Source organism: Rattus norvegicus, chromosome 7 (genome assembly GCF_021556685.1).
Source record: "Rattus norvegicus strain SHRSP/BbbUtx chromosome 7, alternate assembly SHRSP_T2T, whole genome shotgun sequence".
NCBI classification, from domain to species: Eukaryota; Metazoa; Chordata; class Mammalia; order Rodentia; family Muridae; genus Rattus; species Rattus norvegicus.
Genome location: NC_141540.1, coordinates 82,194,253 through 82,214,001, shown reverse-complemented (window position 1 = coordinate 82,214,001; position 19,749 = coordinate 82,194,253). Strand labels below are relative to the sequence as shown.

General features: G+C 42.5%; 2 protein-coding genes across 17 annotated transcripts in view; one reads left to right on the top strand and one right to left on the bottom strand.

Moving 5' to 3' along the window:
- Positions 1–3,516, bottom strand: part of Oxr1 (oxidation resistance 1) — a 434,885-nt gene extending 431,369 nt beyond the window's left edge. For 14 of the 15 annotated variants that reach the window (XM_087555486.1, XM_087555482.1, XM_087555472.1 and 11 more), the window contains exon 1: positions 3,374–3,492. The gene's annotated coding sequence lies outside the window, so the exon portion shown is untranslated. 15 annotated transcript variants of the gene reach the window in all.
- Positions 3,517–3,528: 12 nt separating this feature from the next.
- LOC148004776 (uncharacterized) lies at positions 3,529–9,293 on the top strand. 2 transcript variants are annotated; one of them, XR_015624771.1, is made up of 3 exons: positions 3,529–3,889; positions 7,246–7,412; positions 8,727–9,293. XR_015624771.1 is itself a non-coding variant. In XM_087559493.1 (2 exons), the coding sequence occupies exons 1-2, from the start codon at positions 3,564–3,566 to the stop codon at positions 8,752–8,754; spliced, it is 354 nt and encodes a 117-aa protein (XP_087415619.1). In that variant the 5' UTR covers positions 3,538–3,563; the 3' UTR covers positions 8,755–9,274. The 2 variants fall into 2 exon arrangements, 1 of the variants encoding a protein (XP_087415619.1); XM_087559493.1 differs by lacking the exon at positions 7,246–7,412 and having other exon boundaries at positions 3,538–3,889; positions 8,727–9,274.
- The last annotated feature ends 10,456 nt before the right edge of the window (positions 9,294–19,749 follow it).

Genomic DNA, 19,749 nt, shown 5'->3' with positions numbered 1-19,749 from the left:
TCTGCTAATAAGTAGATCCCATTACCTTAAAATAAGGTGTGGGAACATGGTACCATTTTTGCAATGAAATCTCTGAAAATTAATGTTTGTTATTGAGATGAACTTCTGGAAGCAACATCTAACTCCTTTAAAAAAAAGTTTGGCTTTTAAAAAAAAGTCTTGAGACTTTTTTAAAAAATAAAAACATTTTGTTTTTTGTGTGTGCCCATGCCATGGCACAGATGCAGTGGTGGTCACAGGTCAATTTTTAAAAGGACCATTCGTAATCCCAGGAATACTGAAAGCCATGATTTCTGATCAGTTCTGACATCGAGGGCTGTGCAACTGTGAGGACTATCGAATTAATCATCAAATGCTAATAGCAATTCCAGCTGGAACCTGTGGTAACATCCTTTCCCAAAATTGATGAAAGACAAACGAAAGTCTCCCCTCATTACTAGGGGGCCTCGGGTGCAATGCCATCGGCCCATCAGTCATTTCCACTCTTGGAGTGAGACAACATGATTTCTCTCCTACTCTGACTGACATTTCTTTTATCCTCAGGGAGACATCATACCATTTTTTAATGCCTTTACCTTGGGGCAGCAGATTTCATTGACTGTTTGCTGAAGCTTAGCTATGCTTAGGGACAGATCCTTTAGGAGAGTTGTCAAGTTATGTCTGAACTTCAGAACTAAAGTAGCAAAAGGGCACATGCAATCCTTTGTATTCAAAAGGCAAGATGTTGGGAGGAAGGGTATTCTTATTTCACATTAAATTTAGCATTAAATAAATAAAGCCTTCAGCTCTACATTCTCACAAGATCTCCAGACTCCTGTCCCAGTTGAATGCACATGCCCAACCCCCCCTCTCTCCTCCTTGGACATCCCCTCCCCCAACAACCCCCCCCAATCAATACAGGCAAACACACAGTTACATTTTATTAGAGCTATAGTCTGAAGAAGAAGAAGAAAAAAATCACCAGTTTCTAAAACAATCACCTATTTTACTTTGACATGCTCTATACAATCAATTAAAAATGTACATTAACAGAAACAAAAGATAACAGCAAAAAAAGTCATTATTCAAATTTCCCACCTTCCAGATCTCAAGAAAAGTAGACATATTTTCAAACAGTGACACCCCCCCCCAACACACATCTGGCCCAGCCAATGAGGTAAAAGGGCATCCCCTAATCATTAGATGAGTACTGTCTTTTATGTCACTGCATAGGTCAGGCAAGACTGTGAAAAAAGAAAAAGAAAAAAGAAAAAGGAAAAACAAAACAAAACAAAACCCATGTCCACTCCTCAATACTCTAAGTTCTGACTTCTCTTCATCTGAACACTGATATACACACACACACACACACACACACACACACACACACACGTCAATTCGATGTGCTAAACATATCAGTCATGGCATATAATCAGAGACCCATCCTCTGAAGCAGCAGCCTGTAGCCACAAGTCGAACCCTTCTCCATCATTTCAATGCGCAGATGGCCCAAGTTTCCAGTTTCCAGCCCTATCTTCAGCTTTATTTCCTACTCTAACTGTGCAGCTTTAAAACGTGCCCACCAACAAACCATGCTCACCCAGACAGAGCTTGAGACGATGTGGTCGTGGTGACACCCACCTCTACACTGGCATTTCTCATCCTGAAACCTGCAGATCCTTCATGATTCATGTAGCTGGTGGGTAAAATCTTTGCTAGTCAAACAGACATTTTATTTTGCAACAGAATTTTGAATGTTTATTGAACTAACCTAGTCTTTCCCTTCGTAAGTCATTGATTTATATGCCTGGAACTGAGAGGAAGTCCCCCTTCAAAAACAGATAAGTAATGCTCACTGTTCCCATCCTACTCACTGCTCCTCCCAGTCCATTTGAAGCTCCCTGCTTACGGAATGGAATCCACAGATGTTATGATTTGTCCTCTAAGAAGGCCCCATGGTTCCAGAGTCCCTATGACATCAGGGACTCCTAGGATTCCTTCCCTCAACCGGAGATGGGAACAACCCTGCCTGAGATGCATACTCCAAGCACAGAAATCAGGAAAGACAAGCAGCATCAGGTTTCAAATAAAAGGTAACCAGAGGGAGGCCATGAAAGAACGTATAACCGCAAAGGAGGCAGAAGAGGCACAGGGAAGCTCAGTTTCCCTTAATCCAGTCCTGGACCACCTCCGGAGTCCTGATCTCCCAGTCGCGGAGACTGACTGCAGCCACACAGAGGACCCCTGTTTGGCAACAGGCACCTGCAAAGCGCATGCATGCACTCCCTGCTGCGTTTCGTATGCTGCAGACTTCTACCTTACTTACCAGCCCGAAACACAAATCCCCCAGCCCTATAGGAGACTAGGGATCCCCTTGGCTTAGAACACACCACTCCCCCTCTAGGTAACTCACAAATCCAGTCCCACATTGCTTAAAAGAAACCCGGATACACATTCAGGTAAGGGAAGCCCTAGCGGCTTCCCTTAAGTGACAACCTTCCCCACTGCTTCATCTCTGTCCACATCTACCAGGGAGCCTAGGCGCCTCCAAACTAGGTAAGAGATGGAAGAGGGACGTCAGAGAAGTGCCTCTAGACCACTACCAAGGGATTTGTCTCACGGAACCCTCCAACACAGGTTTGCAGACCCACCAGCACTCCACTTCCTAGGCATGAACCTGCCCCTCTCCCTGCCCGCATTCCCTCAATCCCTCATCACCTTCCCAGCCCTCCTTTCCAGGCCACTTTCTGCACTCGCTGGTTCTCACAACGTGTTGCCTCACACACTCCCTCTGAGGCTTGAATTAAACCTGACTCTCCATCATATCTACCTGAGCTTGTTCTGATTCCTCAAATTAACCAAGTTCACCCGCCCATCATGCGCCCACTGACCCTTCTACTGGCGTCCTTTGCTCTCCTACAAATCCGCTTTTCACACGCCCCACTTTCCATCTATCTTCCCTTCTGTCACCCTGATTCAGGATACATTGCCCTTCTAATTTTTGCTCTCTGACCCTCTCTCAGTCCCAGGGACACCCACTTTTCCTTTTTGGCTGTTACCAGGCAAGTCCTTGCTCCTCAAACCGTCCCTTCCCCATCGGGCACTAGCCCGCACCTGGCCTGCCGGGTCCGCTCCCTCACCCGCGGTCCTTCTTCCTTCCAGAGTGTCCCACACCTGACCCCTGAGCTAGTCCTGCCCTCCCGGGTCTGTTCATCATCGCCTTTGCTGGAGCATCCTTGTAAGCCGGAGCTGCCCAGCGGTTGGGAGAAGCGCGGGGCTCCGGAGGCAGAAGGCTGCCGGCTCTCCGGGTGTCCAGGCGCTCCTCCCGCTCGCCAGCCCCGGCTCCCTTGGCGCCTAGCCCTCGCCCCGGCGCCCAGCAGCCTCACAAACTTACTTGCGGGTCGGCGGGAGGGGGCTGCGGTGAGCGGTGCGAGCCCCGCAGCGGCGAGTGCGCCCCTCTCGGTGGGGCCGGGCGGCGCTGGCACTGCGCTCCCGCGGCCGCGCGCGGACTGCGCTCAGCCTGACGCAGCCGGCTCTACCCCGGCCGCCGTCGCCGCCGCCGGGGCCGCCGAGCGCTTGCAGACATGCTCAGTTTCCGGACCTGCCCGCGTGGAAGCTACCAAGAGCCATCCGCGGCGGGGGAGGCGGCGCCGAGCTGCAGAGCCGCGGCCACGAGCTGGAGGCGACCACACCGGCGGCCCGGGGAAAAGGGGGGCGAAGCGCTGCTAAAAATAGCTCCTGCGGAAGGAAGCCACCCGCTGCCAGCGCACCCCCTCTCCGCGCGTCCCCGCAGCGGACTCTCGGGCCCCGGGAGCTGGCGTCCTGCCGGACCCCTGCCCTGGGAAACTGTGCCCCAAGAACAGGCACCTGCCAGGGTAGCCAGAGCAGAGTCCCAGCTCCAGGCTGCCGGGTATGGCACCGCTCCCCGCCCCCTGTCCACGGAGCTGTCTAGCAGCCTTAGCTTTGGGTCTTAGATAGAGACATTGAGAAAAAAAAAAAAAAAAACTGGTCTGAAATTGTGGGAAAGCACCTCTGCAACTGACTTACCAAGAGGAAGAGAAAAGTTTTCAGGTTTATTTTGGTGGAATTGGAACGAGAAATGAGGGGGGCGGGCAAAATACAAAGATCTGGCCAAAGGGTGTCATGGAGTTGCACTGAAAGGGGGCTCTGGAAAGATCTCCTTAAATGCAAGAGTAGGCTGGGCCTCTCCGCGACTTCTATTTCCGCAAGATTTTACATAATTAGTTGACACTCAGCCTGACCTTGGAGGCAGTGTTCCTGTTGCCTGAACTGTAATTTACTTTCCTTGCCTGCTGCCTTCTACTTTCACGCTCCCACCTTTCCAACTCTGCCTGGGAAATTATGATAAAGGAGTGGGGGGGGGGTACAGCTGGGTAGACTGGAATCCCGCCCTTTCTTGAAGGAAGTCTGTCCCTTTGCCAGGATGAGCCCCAGGTTTTCTAAGCATCAATCTGACCAGCAAATCAGCCCAAGGGCGTCTCAAAACCACGGGACCTGTTAGTGAGCTGGTTCCCACTGTTAATCTCCAGGATAGCCCACCTCAGTTCCTGACAATTAGTGTTACCTCTTCTCTTCTTCGAAAGTGAAATGTCCATCACTAGGTAAAATGAAAGCCAAGAGGAAGAGGGAGGAGGGAATATTTAAACTGGAAAAGGGACCAGCAGGAAAAGAGAGGAATTTGAGTAAAGTACAGTAATGTACATGCATGTCATAATGAAACCCATTATTTTATTCGCTAAAAAAAAATCAATTTTAAGAATGAAATGTTCAGATATTTCCTGGGTCAAGTTATAGTTTTAGATCATTTCTGGCAGTCACCGAAATAGATTCATCACTTAGGAATTCATTGCTTTTATTTGACAGAGGAGGACGTTGAAGCCTAGAAACAGACAACTGTTGCCTGAAATAATACCTAGCTGAACCCAGAATCTGCCGAATGAGAAGTTACCCAAGTTTAAATATAACCTATAATTTCCCGAAATCAATAGCTGCACTTGGAGTAAGGGATCAGAAAACTGGGAGCAGTTTTCAGTGCAGCTAATAAATTTTGTAATCTTGTTCTCTCTACTTGTAAAAAGGAAATTCAGAACCTAGATTTTGCATTCTCTTGAAAGTGACTGCTCTATCCCAGTTCCTTTATGTCTGTTGAGGTCATGCATGGAGTAGGACTGAGCTCACAGTATATGCTCTATAAAAATACATCTATTTGCATTATGGAACCTTAGTGAAGCCTGGCTAGCCCAAACAAATTCACACGTGTGCGTGCTTTTTAACAGTGTTGTAACACTGCGTATATCCCTTCAAGGCTTGTCCCTAAATTATACCCTTCAATCCTCAATCACAGTTTAGCTTTATGTTAACTTTGTTTCCTCTGAAGCTCTTTGTGAAACTTATCCCTCCTTTCCTGTCATAAGGAAAATAGTGTGAAAGATGAAGGCTGTGCACATGGGGTTATCGCTCTACAACTTCCTGCCAGTCACTCTTGAGGTGGGGTGGTCTTGACATTTTTATGATACTGCATGCACAGTCTGTGTAGGGACAAAGAGGGCCGTGCCTTCAGTTTAAAGTCTGTTTTGTTTCCTACATAAAATGTATGGTTCGAAATGTACTGCATTCAATGCCAAGTGAAAGCAGCTCAACAGTCACTAACATAGATAAATTGAGAAAATGATTGGTTCACATGACTCAGAGGCACAGAGGTGGGACCTCCTGCCTGATGTGGGACCACATCAGAAAGAATGTGATTCCCTTGCTCTGGGCAGAGTTTCCTTCTACTCTGAGCAGAATGCATTTCCATCCCTGCATGCGGAGCAAAGTTGGCCGTCTTAGTTTCTTTATCAAAATAGATCAAGACTTTTAGTCTCGTGAGTTTTAGAATAAAACCCAGATTGGCTGTCCAGGCTCACATGGATGAAACTGTCTACCCTAGAGAAAGATTCTCTTTTTTTTTTTTTTTTTTTTTTGTTCTTTTTTTCGGAGCTGGGGACCGAACCCAGGGCCTTGCGCTTCCTAGGTAAGTGCTCTACCACTGAGCTAAATCCCCAGCCCCAGAGAAAGATTCTCAAAAGGAGAATACCTATTAGCTGAAGGGATCCGTGAAACTTACAAAACAGAGACAGTGTGCATTTCCTTCCTGAAGAGTCTTGCCTCCTTGTCAGAAAGAGAGACAGAGACAGGCAGAGACAGATAGACAGAAAGAGACAGAGACAGAGGGAAACAGAGAGACACACAGAGAGACAGACAGAGAAACAGACACAGAGAGACAGACACACAGAGACAGAGAGAGAAGAGAGAAAGAGAAAAAGAGAGAAAAGAGAGATTCTATTGGAATATCCATTGGCCTGAGTTAGTTAAAATGAGCAAAAGAAGAATACCACTTTGAAGAGATTTTTTTTTTCTATCTTTTCCCAGGCTTGGATACTTTGATTCGCCTGCCTAAAGGCAACAGTTAGTTCCTCTTTGTAACCTTTTCATCTTTATTTCAGGTCTGGGTGACTTCCAAAGCAGAGTCACTCATTAAAGCTGTCTAATGAGCCACATAGGCAGCTGAGGCCTCCAGTCCAATCCGTCTCTATAGGAAAAGGACAGGTTGCCTATTACTAAAGCTTATTTTTGTTGTGGTTCAATATACTTGACCATGTTTTAGACTATGTGGTAATAAAAAGTAAGCACTTTCTTTTTGTCCTTCTACTAGATGGGAGAGGATGCTCCAACAGCTCCTGTCTTATTTCTTCTGAAGATTTGTTAAAATTGTTATTTATTAATAACATTTTGAGACAGAATCTTATATAGCAAGCCATCTACAAACCAAGCTACCTTCCCTTGCGATTTTTCTTTTTTTCTTCCATAAAAGTATTAAGTCCCACAGGGCTCATACCCTTTAATTTTTTTTTAGAAGTAAATGACTAGTTCTCAGATTATTTCATTAAAATCATAATTTGTAACTATTCAAAACCCTCCAGCTATACATGGTGCTGACCACCTACAATCCCTGCGTTAAGGAGGCTGAGGCAGAAGAGTTAAGGGTTTGAAATCTGCCTGGTCTGCACAGCAAAATCCATGAATTAACACAAAAGCAAAATCACTAAATCTACAATATTTTCATTCACTTCCAACAAGATCTTCAGTGAAGCCCTTACTTGACCTCTGCCACACCGTGTCGCCTCTCTCCCTCAGATTACTGCTTCTACCCAGTTCTCTGTTTTTATCTCTTCTCTGCAGCTCTTTGTTCTTCCTTTATGCTAGGCTTTCTTCCATTTCACTTATCAACACCCTTGCTCTGTCTTCTCTGCTGACTTGCGAGATGTTGGAGGATTGGCACCATGACAAATTCCTGTGACTTTCATCTTCAGTGCTTAATGGATGCTTACTGGGGCATTCATGGACTCCTAGAAAAAGATGAACCTTTGGAGGTAAACAAAGAGGATGCTGGATAAATATTTTCTCACTTGGTTGCTGGGAGTGGCAGAAGGTGGGAAGGTCTAGAGACTCAATGCCACACCATACAGATTTTTGCCTGTTTTACTAATTTGTCTAGGGTTGCTCTCCTTTCCTCTTTTGGTTTTTGTTAGCTAAATCATCTGATTGGACAACCTAAGTATTGCCCAGGTCACACTGTCAAAAGGATCTTGTACCTTTGAATATTGACACAGCTCCCTATGCAGTTCTGCTTCTATTGCATAAGTCCAGCCCATTTTAGACCCGTAGACATTGGTTTTCTCTCTGATGCTTGTCTTTCACACTAAATTTGCCTTTAGAAAATCAGAAGTAAGGGGGAAGAGCAAAAAGTGTTCTTAAATTAGTCCTTTAAGAGAAGCGGAAATATCAGGACGACTTCATTAAAGAGCTATTAAAAGTTCGTCTTCTTGATAATTATTTCTCTATTGTGAGAAAGTCAAAGGGGAAGCATTAACAGAGAGTGACTCAGAGTCACTTTTGCCCCAGTTCTTCTTGCATTTTTGAGTGTGTCTTATTTATACATGAGTGTCATAACAGATCAATTCATGATATGCACTAAAGATATAAATGTTCACCACCCCCCACCCCCCGCATGCTAAGCCTAAAATTGCTGTAGGTAAAAGTCATGGGACATTAAGGATGCTCACAGAGTATTTGTGAATCAAAGATGCTTCTTGCCTAAAAGACTGAGCTCTGATGTTCCTTTCCTCGGGGAAGAAGAATGTGCATAATTATGTCCTTCAAATATCAGGCTGCTCTTTTTGTGTGTCTAAGTCTAACACAAACATGACTTAGGAACTGAACAAGCAGCTATGCCTCGATAGAGCTACGGCCTTCGCCTTTCTTCTATGACATCCAGTGCCAGAGAAAAAAATTTGCAATAATCAGGCATCATTGAGAGATTCATCATGTAATATGTTTCCGCAAGGCTTCTGAATGGAATGAATTCAAAGTGAGGGCTGCATTAACATCAGCTACCCCTGTGTGGAATATCATTTGTTAAGGAACAATCTCCTGGCACGCTGAGTCTGTTAAATCACATAACAATCCAGTGCTGTGTGAATTACTGTGTTTTTCAGTTGTATGTATAGGAATCTAACCTGAACTGGTTTAGATGAAAAGACATTTAAATTCTCTGATGCAATGTAGTATGAAATAAAACCTCAAGAATCGAGGAGATCCCTGAGATCATCAAGAGCAGAAAGACTTATCTGTCCATGTCTACTCAGCATCTCTTTTTCACCTTCATTTTTCTATCTTGTATGCAGGCCTCCTTCACAGCCTTCGTGGTCCTAGCATTCATCCGTTAATGAAACACTGAATCAGCTCCATCCATTTTGCTTTAGAAGATCTCAAAGAAGCTAATGACTTAATGAAGGCATTCGCCTATGTATTTGCTGTATTCTGGCTGTGTCTCTCATTAAACCACTGAACTGAAAACAGGACCCCCGTTGAAGGAATCTTAGAAAGGACTGGAAGAGCTTGAAGGGGCTTGAGACCCCATATGAACAACAATGCCAAGCAACCAGAGCTTCCAGGGACTAAGCCACTACCCAAAGACTATACATGGACTGACCCTGGGCTCCAATCACATAGGCAGCAACGAATATCCTAGTAAGAGCACCAGTGGAAGGGGAAGCCCTTGGTCCTGCCAAGACTGGACCCCCAGTGAATGTGATTGTTGGGGGAAGGGCAGTAAATGGGGGGAGGATGGGAAGGGGAACACCTATAGAGAAGGGGAGGGGGAGGGGGGATATTGGCCTGGAAACCGAGAAAGGGAATAACAATCGAAATGTAAATAAGAAATACCCAAGTTAATAAAGATAAAAAAAAAAGAAGCTAATGATTTGCTTCCAAAGAGTACCAATTATAGCAAATAAAGGGGGGCAGCTGGAGACTTCTGACAGACAGTAAGGTGTGTTATATCACCAGTGATGGATGCCACACATGACATCCTGTTAGCATGCAAGTGAGAAGGGCACCTTGTTTTGGTAGAATTCTCTCCCAAATGCTACAACTCCAGCTTATTCAAGGACAAAATAAATTCATACAATTTTAAATTAAATTGACAAAATTTGTTTGACCACCACCACTCAAAACTCTAGTTATAAAAAAAAGAAAGAAAGAAAGAAAGAAAGAAAGAAAGAAAGAAAGAAAGAAAGGAAGGCTGAGTGGTGGCCATAGTCTCAAGGTGACCAAAGAGACACAAAGAGCGATTACAGTGAGTGCTTTGTTTTAGATTCTAGATCAGGAAGAGGGTACCATTGAAAGATAATGATAAAATCTCCAGTGAGCACAGTTAATAGCACTGCGACATTTTATTGCCCTCATAATGTTAAATGAGAGATGTCCACAACACAAAATGGATGAAGAATAAACAGGAGGTTTCTTGCTAACATTATACATTCTTTGATTATTATTAGATTTAAAATATATTTTAAACTATAGAAGTTGAATCACTAGGCAAAAACCATGATCCAAGCAGCTTGAAGTAGATTTCTATCCAAGATTCCTTGCCTGGGAGCAGTGGGCAGAATCATTTAACAGAAGTAGACCCTGAGACTCACACTCAATTTTCCAGCCATTCTTGGAGAAGGAAAGCAGAAGGAAGGAAGAGAGGAAGGAAAAAGGAAGGAAGGAAAAAGGAAGGAAGGAAGGAAGGGAAGGATGGAGGAAGGCAGGCAGGCGGGCAGACAGGAAGGAAGGAAGGAAGGAAGGAAGGAAGGAAGGAAGAAAGAAAAAAGAAAGAAAGAAAGAGAGAGAGAGAGAGAGAGAGAGAAAGAAAGAAAGAAAGAAAGAAAGAAAGAAAGAAAGAAAGACATAGATGTGAACCCAAGAAGATAGTTAACAAGCGACCCAGATAAAGAAGCAGAGGGACAGAGGGACAAAAGACTGACCACTATAATTTATCTATTTTAAGATAAAATAGTTTACATTTTAATATTCTTAAAATTACTATGTACCTATTTCCCTGAGAATTTTTAAAGTTGTTTTAAATTTGATGGAATATAACAAATTATTAATAAGTATAGAAAGTGATGCTATCCAGGAGTTCAATTTAGGCATTAACTGTGTTCTGTTGTCTAGACTCCAAGGAAGGAAGTCAACACCTTGCCTGTCATTCCTTCCAGGATCCCTTCGATGTTAACTACACTGCCCTAATAATCAGTGCCATTTATGCCACCAAACTGAAAGAAAGGCAAGAGTGAAACCTGCAACAACTGCAACCACAGAGTTTGCCATTTTGACCATTTTGATAAAATCATCAGCCATGAGCTACACAGAGACAGAGGCATGGAAATAAATTGTATTCTGCAAAGTAAAGGTATGAATGTCAGGAACAAAGATGAGGATGGTTTCATACTTACTATGAACAGTTAGGTTTCAACAATGCATTTTAGAGATCTCATTTTAATGTTCATATAAGTAGAGTAAAAATTTTAAAAACCTTTCTTAGCCATGTGCCTCATTCCTTTAAAAGAGCACTATAAAGGCCAGGTATCATGGCACTTAAACATTGCAATAACATATTATTAGATGTAGAGCCTTAGAAAGTGGGGCAAAGGTTCTATCAATTATTTTATAATTTAAAAACATTTCATGTGCATCTGCTGCTAAAGATGCATATGAAATATACTAAATTGTAATAAAGATGCTAAATCATAAGATCTTTATTATACTCTATTTCATTAAAAAAAGACTTATTTTCTGGCTTTCTGAATCTTTTTGCAACATAGAGCAAAAGACGTTTTATAGAGTTATTACAAATATGAGAAAACTTTTAAAAAGTGAATCAGTTTAGGGGCCATATATCTCCTAGCAGATTTAATCAAGTTTGGATAGGCAAAACTGCCCCAAGGGAATGGTGCTTAATCTGAGTCTACAGACACAAGTACCCTTTAGTGAGCACTTTTATTGCAGGCAGCACCAATCCAGGCAGGCACTCATCCAACTCAGCATATGTTCAGACTACTTTCTTGGAGGCTAGAAGGAGCCAGGGTAAGGGAAGAAACCATCTTTTCAAACCATCAGTAGAGTCGAAGTTTCCGGTTTGATCTAGGTTATACCATCAGAAGAAACTCTTGACTATTTAGATTGGAACTGAGTAGAGAGAAACACAGTGAACTTGAGAGTTCTTGGTACAGTGCATATAGGTATGTACCAGGTCTTCCTTATCCTCACCGACCGCGTGTTCTGGCAATAACCCAATCCCAGATACGAGAGTCTGGTTCTCCACTTGGCAGTTGCCACAAGCCTGCACAGTAGTAAGCATCTTTTGTTGACCATCTGGTGAGGTTATTCCTCAGGTTGTTCTCGGAGGTGCGGGATAGCTTGTTGGACTTTCAGTTCTATTTAATCTTCGGAGTTTTAACCATGTGGATAATTTCTCCTCTGTGAGATAATCGAATGTTCTTCTTCTATCTGCTTCTACACTGCGGCTCCTGCCTTATGATGCCAAAAGTAGTTTCAAGTGATTAAGAAAGCATTATTTGGCCCACGATATGACCTGATTGGGCTGGGAAGAGTGAGAGCTTAAATAATGGCCAGCAGTAGCCATTAATAAATGTTTCTATAGTATAGCCTGCATTTACTCATCATAACTAAGGGAAATGCTGCATGAAAGCGACCACAGGAGAGCAGGACAGGAATGGTTTCTAGGATTTAAGGACGATTGTAACTGGAGAGGACTTCAGGCAGTGGCATCTCACCCACTAGAATGAAGGCGAATGTGATTAGTGTAACCAGGGATAGAACTAAGTATCATCACCAGAAGGCTGGGAATTGTGCAGATCTTCAAAGTGGGTCAAAGATTATAATGTTCTCGCAACTGGAAAACTCAAACATCAGATTAAGCTTCTGCTTAAACGCTAAGCCAAGATAAGTTTAGTTGTGGTAGCCATAGAGCACAAGTGAATTCTAACAAAAGATCTCCAGTGCCTATTGGCACCCAGAAATGGCATCTGCAGTACAAACAGGTAACGGCTTGTGCCTCCTAGTGTTTTCCATATGGTGCCTAGATGTCTATAAAAGGGGGTGCTCAGACCTGTCTGTGGATTATTGCACTACTCTTCTGACCCTGTGCTGTTGCCCACATAGAAATCATGTCGAGTCTGTCTCAGAAGCCCCTGTGGCTCCTCACGGTGTGTGAGAGTGATGAATTCCCACTCCTTTGGGGAGCACTTGGATAGGCAGACTAGGCAACTGGTATTAGCTCGCAGCTCATCAATGTTGTATCAGGGCAGGACAGAGAATTATTGAAACCCATTCCCACTAACAAAATCAACCTCACAAACTGTCTAGCTGTCAATCTCCCAAGCAATACAGCAAAATGGATAAATAAATAAATAAATAAATAAATAAATAAATAAATAAATAACATATCCACAGGGCAATCAAAAAGTAACCACAGTTACTACCAAATACTTGAATGATACAAGATAATGGTCATGTTCACATCCTGTACAGAACTCACATGTTCAATTTACACATGAGCTATGAGAATCCTGGACAAAGATGGGATTCACAGCTGAAATGAGAGATTGCTTTGTCCACTTACACTTTTGACATAATGCAGTGGAACCCCTGATACTCAGTGTGAAAGTTATTGTTTAAATTTGGTTTTGTCTTGGTTTCTCCACCTATGGTAATTGAGAGTTTTGCTGGGTATAGTAACCTGGGCTGGCATTTTTGTTCTTTTGGGGTTTGTATGACATCTTCCTGGGATCTTCTGGCTTTCATAGTCTCTGGTGAGAAGTCTGGTGTAATTCTGATAGGTCTGCCTTTATATGTTACTTGACCATTTTCTCTTACTGCTTTCAATATTCTTTCTTTGTTTTGTACATTTGGTGTTTTGATTATTATGTGATGGGAGGAATTTCTTTTCTGGTCCTATCTCATCTGTTTGATGTTCTGTAGGCTTCTTTGTATGTTTATGGACATTTCTTTCTTTAGGTTAGGAAAGTTTTCTTCTATGATTTTGTTGATGTTTACTGGTCCTTTCACTTGGAAATCTTTATTCTTCTATACCTATTATTCTCAGGTTCAGTCTTTTCATTGTGTCCTTGATTTCTTGAGTGTTTTGAGTTAGAAGCTTTTTGCTTTTTGTATTTTCTTTGTTGTGTTGATGTTTTCTATGGTATCTTCTACACCTGAGATTCTCTCTTTTGTCTCTTGTATTCTGTTGGTGATGCTTGCATCTGTTACTCCTGCTCTCTTTCCTATGTTTTCCATTTACAGGGTTGTCTCCCTTTGTGTGTGTGTGTGTGTGTGTGTGTGTGTGTGTGTGTGTGTGTGTGGTTTTTTATATGCTATTTTATTTTTATTTTTTAACTTTTATTAATCATTCCATTTGTTTACATCTCAAGTGATATTCCACTCTCTAGTTACCACTCTATATGACCCACCAACACACAACCTCCCTTTCCTCCCTCCCCTTTGTTTTGATGAGGGTGCTCCCCCACCCACCCATCCTCTCCCACCTCACCTTTTCAGCATCTCCCTATGCTAGGGAATCAAATCTCCCCAGGACCAAGGGCCTCCCCTCCCATTGATGTAAGACAAGGCCATTCTTTGCTACATGTGTATCTGGAGCCATGGATCCCTCCCTTCTTTAATGTTTCTATTCCTATTTTTAGGTCCTAGATGGTTTTGTTCAATTCCTTTACCTGTTTGACTGTGTTTTCCTGTATTTCCTTAAGGGATTTGTGTGTTTTCTCTTTTTAAGGGCTTCGATTTTTTTTTTTACCTGTGTTCTCCTGTATTTCTTTAAGGGAGTTATTTATGTCCTTCGTAAAGTCCTCTATCATCATCATGAGATGAGACTTTTGATCTGAATCTTGCTGTACAGGTGTGTTGGGGTATCCAGGGCTTGCTGTGGTGGGAGAACTGGGTTCTAGTGATGCCAAGCAGTATTGGTTTCCATGGCTTATGTTCTTGTGCTTGCCTCTTGCCATCTGGTTATCTCTGGTGTTAACCTGTCTGGCTGTCTCTGAGTGGAGCCTGTCCCTCCTGCCAGCCTGTGAGCCTGTGAGCCTGTGAGCCTGTGAGCCTGGATGTGTCAGAACCCCTGGAAGCTTGAGCTGCTACTGGTGTGTGTGCTGAGGGAGTTGGGATCCAGAGCAAAGGCTCTGCTCCAGGCACAGGTACAAACCTGAAGGAGCGCGAGTCTCTAGTTAGGTGGAGGATCTTTGTTCCTGGATCCTGGGGGTCCTGGTTATGCCAGGTATACGGGTAGGGTTTGGGGGTCTCACTTGTCATTCTGGTTGTGTCAGAACACCTGGGGAGTCCAGCTACAACTGGGGTGTGGGCTGAGTGGGTGCGAATCCAGAGCACAAATGCAAACCAGAAGTCCCAGATTATCAATATAGACAACTAGACAACTACACTGACTAAACTGTGGTAATAGGACCTTCTGATGGAAAATTACATACTAGTTGTCCAGGTAAGATATTCTGTGCTGGAAATAAATGGAAAATAAAATCTGTTTTTAAAAATTATTTTTTGATACAGTTTCTCATCTATGCTCTGTGAGATTAGATATTACCACCATCTTCTCCAGCACAAACCTGGCACCTAGAATAAACAAGTGTTCTGGGAGTGTTTCCTTCACCCTCAGGTAGAGAATGTGAAGCTTTCAAAGGCATGTTCTCCAGGTTGATGTTATGCTCGTCCTGCAAAGCAGTGTAATTCAGGAGAGTTTTGAGTTCCCCTAAAATGAGACTGGATTTGCAGTCCCTTGGAAGATGAAGTATGGGCTGGGATAAGTAATGGACATTCTACATTTCTTTAATCTCCAAGAACGATGCTTAAAAGGACTTACGTTTATGAAAAAGGACAGGCTAATTACTTACTTTGAGACATGCTGGGGAGATACCGGTCATAATAGGGCAATTACGATGTGCGATTCTGTGTTTGCTGTTTGCTTTGACCACTCACTTAACAAGATGTCAAAACAAAGCATATCTAAAAGATACCAGAGTCAGGAAAATTGTAAAGACGAGCATACAAAACTAAAACAGCTCTAAGACATTTCATATCTGACTTTGTTAAAACGTATATTAATAGGAAAATATGCTATGTTTTTGTCTTGGTAAATGACAGGTCAGTGAAGAAATTTTCTTTTCCTTAATAATTAAATCACCTCTCTCCCTTCTCTCTCCCCTTCTGTTTCCCCATCCTCTCCCTCTCTCTCCCTCTTTCTCTCCTTCCCTCCACATCTCTCCCTTCTCCCCTCTCTCTTTTTCTCCTTCCACATCTGCCCCTTCGCGAATCCTTTCCACCTCCTTTTGTTGCAGTGCTCCTTGAGCCTTGGTGGAAAGCAGGACCATGATAAAGTTATCCTACTCAAGGCTGAGTACAAAATCTGTTGTCAGCCTTTTTAGCTGTCACTCATCTCTGAATTGACCGGTGCCCATTGCCAGAGAAATGTGTATGGCGCGGGCTGAACGCAGCCGGGACCACAGTCTCATCAGTCTCCTTTGGCTGATCTTGATGATAATTTTCCATTTTCTAATTCTATATTTCTTCTGAAGAAGGTTTGTGGGTGCTTTATTATTCTTTGAGATAGACAATGGAAGACAGGAAAAGACAATAAACAAGGATGACCCAAGAACTCATGAATCTCCTCTGCCTCCTTCACGATCACCTTTATGATCATCATCTTCTTCTTCTTCTTCATCTTCGACACCCTCAAAGCCATGTCCTCACTTCACACTCCTGGTTGGTCGCTCCTCGTTTTAGTTAAATCTTTCACACAACCAGAAATATTTATCTTCGCACTTTTTCCAAATATCGATTTTGTTCTCTATGACATATAGACAGCCAAGGCGCTTTTGGCACTCGGTACAGAATGGAGCTCTCAGCGAGGTGCTGAAGTTGAAAGGAAGTTGCCACCCAGCTGGGAAGATACGTCACCCATATGGACAGATACGCAGCCAGACAGGGAAACGTGTAAATGTCAAGGATGAATCGGCGGCTCCGATTTTATTGTCATTTCTTTAAATGGTTTCTTCATTTTCTGACTTCCCTTTCTTCTATTTATGCTCTCTCCCCTTCATCTGTCCTAAATCAGGTCCTCAGCTCTCTCCTCCAAGTGGAGGCAGACAGATTTCTCCCTTCCTACACAGTTCACTCAGTCAGTATGTTAGAAGACTTTTTGTTTTTCTCACAAAACAAATTAGAAACGTGAAATGTCAGGTAGACAGATGTGCTAAAAAGTTCTTGTCAGGTAGAGGGAAAAGAGAAGATTCAGTATCTGTATATACAGAAAGCTTAACCAAATTCACTTCTATTGTGTTTCAGAGAGTAGAAACCTCACAATTCATACTTTTGAAGCATTTCAACAAAATATTTTGCCTATTAAATGTTTCTCAAGAAATGCCACCCAGTTTAGAAGATAGTGAAATAATGTCACCATACGACTTCCTCAGTTCCTCTTTTTATGCCCACAGTTGTCAGTTTGTGGAACTCTGAATAATAGTTTCTACAGCTGCTTTAAAAAAACCTGCATGCTGGTTGGGGATTTAGCTCAGTGGTAGAGCGCTTGCCTAGCAAGTGCAAGGCCCTGGGTTCGGTCCTCAGCACCCCCCCCCCAGAAAAAAAGAAAAAGAAAAAGAAAACCTGCAGGCTCTGTGTGAACTAGTCTGTCAGTTGCTGTCTAGTCTGCTTGGACTTGACTAGTCAACCTGGTGACTCCTATTCAAACCCCGAGAGAGGAAAAGGAAACTACCTACAGAAGAGAAGTGTGTAAGTCCAAAAAGAGAGTATATATGTTTTCACAACTCCCTAAATTGGAGGGTTGCAGTAAAATGTGGAAGGTTTCGCACATAGCATTTCTACACTTCTTTGTTATCTGTTTGAAGCAGATATTAATTCTTACAATTTTCTATCTTCATGATCTCAAAATACACATTAATATTACACAGTACATGAATTTTGTATAATGCCTATTGTTATGAGTTGAAAGTTAAGAAATAGCTCTTCTCCAATATCACAGTTTTGGTATTAGAAGACTGCACTTTTGGTTCCATTTGTATTTCTCTTTTTCCAGCAGTGAAAGGGAAAGGACAACCCCGTATTCTTGATTTGTCTCAGAAAGTCAGGCACATATTGGGAACTTAATTGCTAGGGGATTGTAGCAAGAGATACAGTAAACACTCTGACAAAGTTGTAGAAACTATGGTATAAAACGTATATTAATGTGTAAACTGAAAATAAATTATTGAATTTAACCTAAATATAAGAACAATATTTCTTGAGCCTTATTTAGAAGTTTCAGATGTGTCCGCTTGTTTCCTTTCTCTTGCATGAGTGTGTATATCTATGTCCCAGCACTGCCTCCCCGCCCAAGGCACCCTAATGCACTTGTGAGAGAAACCTGCAGATCCTGAGAAGGGCCGTGAGGCAGGAACAGCCTAGTGCAGAAGAGACCTCAAACTGTTGGAAGACGACTTCAGTGAGACAACTCATTTAATTGGGGGGCTTCTTAAACATTTGTGGGGTGGGTAGGGGTTTAGGGAATGCTGGGATGCCTCATCTTCATAAGGAGGAATTCCAGGTGCTGCCAGACATGACCTTATAAAGGGAAAGGAAGTTTGACCTGGCTACCAGGCTATGTGACCTCCTCAGGGAGGACAAAGTGGGTTTGCAGGGCTACGTGCACTGGGATACGCGAGCATGACTGATCTGCTCCTACTGATTTTAGGATGAGACTTCGAAGCTTTGGACATGCCTCGATCTGACTCTTCAACCAGGCAGCCTAACATGCCCCTCTGGTCCAATAGCTTCCCAGTCCCCAAATCTATATCTACCTACCTATCTTTTGTCTATCTATTCATCCATTTATCTATTACGCTATCTCTATATAATATATGTAACGTGTACTATGTATAAATATCCAATTTGCAGCATGTAATTATATTAATATATGTTAATTATATTAATTAGTCAAATTAATTATAATAAATTATTAATGAATTTATATATAATAATTAATGTATTATTTTATTTTATAGTAATATATACTGTATATTATATATACTACATGCATACTATATACTAATATAGTATATTTTTAACATATCTTAATTATATTCTAATTCATTAACAATTTATTATTTAATCAATTAGATATTTAATTAATTAATTTAATCAATAAACTGTTGTAATTATATATTGTGTGTTATAGAAAAATATACATAAGTAATATCTTTTTTTTAGCTTTTTGAACTGAATCCACAGAAAATGGACATCAATTTTCAGAATTTGGTGATCGTCTACGGGCTTTAGTTTAATATTTCCTCACTGTACTTTCAAGTCTTCGTTCTTGAATAAGATAATATATTCTGCGTCATTGTATGATGGAGAAGTATTATTTGTTTGCTGATTTTACATGAAGTCACAGTTAAGAGATTGCCTTGAGTTTTGAAATTATGGTTATTTGAACATCTTTGAGATTGATTAATACTATGGTAACTTTTATTTATTTTTAGTTTAATTGGACATTTAATGTATTTGCATTCCAAATGTTATCCTTTTCCCCTCTTCCATTCTCCTCCCCACTCCCCCTGCTTCTGTGAAGTTGCTCCCACTCCCACCCACCCACTCCCACCTCAACATGCTGGCATTCTCCTACGCTGGAGAATGAGCCTTCACGGGACCAAGGGTTTTTCCTCCTATAGATGTTGTATAATGCCATCCTCTGCTACATAGGCAGCTGGAGCCATGGGTCCCTCCATGTGTACTCTTTGGTGGGTGGTTTAGTCCCCAGGAGCTCTGGGGGGCCTGGTTGGTTGATATTGTTGTTCTTCCTGTGGATTGCAAACCCCTTCAGCTCCTTCAGTCCTTTCTCTAACTCCTCCATTGGAATCCTTGTACTCAGTCTGATGGTTAGCTGCAGGCATCCTCATCAGTATCAGTTAGGCTTTGGCAGAGCCTCTCAGGAGACAGCCATATCAGGCTCCTGTCAGCAAGCACTTCTTGGCATCAGCAATAGTGACTGGATTTGGTGGCTGAATATGGGATGGATCCCCGGGTGGGGCAGTCTCTGGATGACCTAACTTTCAGTCCTTGCTCCACTCTTTTCCCCTGTATTTTCTTCTATGAGTATTTTGTTCTGCCTTCTAGTAAGAACATTATGGTCTTCCTTCTTGAGCTTCATATGGTCTGTGTACTCTGAGCTTTTGGGCTAATATCCACCTCTCAGTGAGTATATACCATGTGTGTTCTTTTGTGACTGGGTTATCTCAGGATAATATTTTCTAGTTCCATCCATTTGCCTAAGGATTTCATGAA

What these genes read in the sequence shown, in the direction of transcription:
- LOC148004776 (XM_087559493.1), top strand. Translation starts at nt 3,564, where the DNA reads ATGCTCAGTTTCCGGACCTGCCCGCGTGGAAGCTACCAAGAGCCATCC. An exon ending in TCCCAGCTCCAGGCTGCCGG is followed by an intron (nt 3,890 to 8,726) that starts GTATGGCACCGC and finishes TCTTGTATGCAG; the next exon opens with GCCTCCTTCACAGCCTTCGT.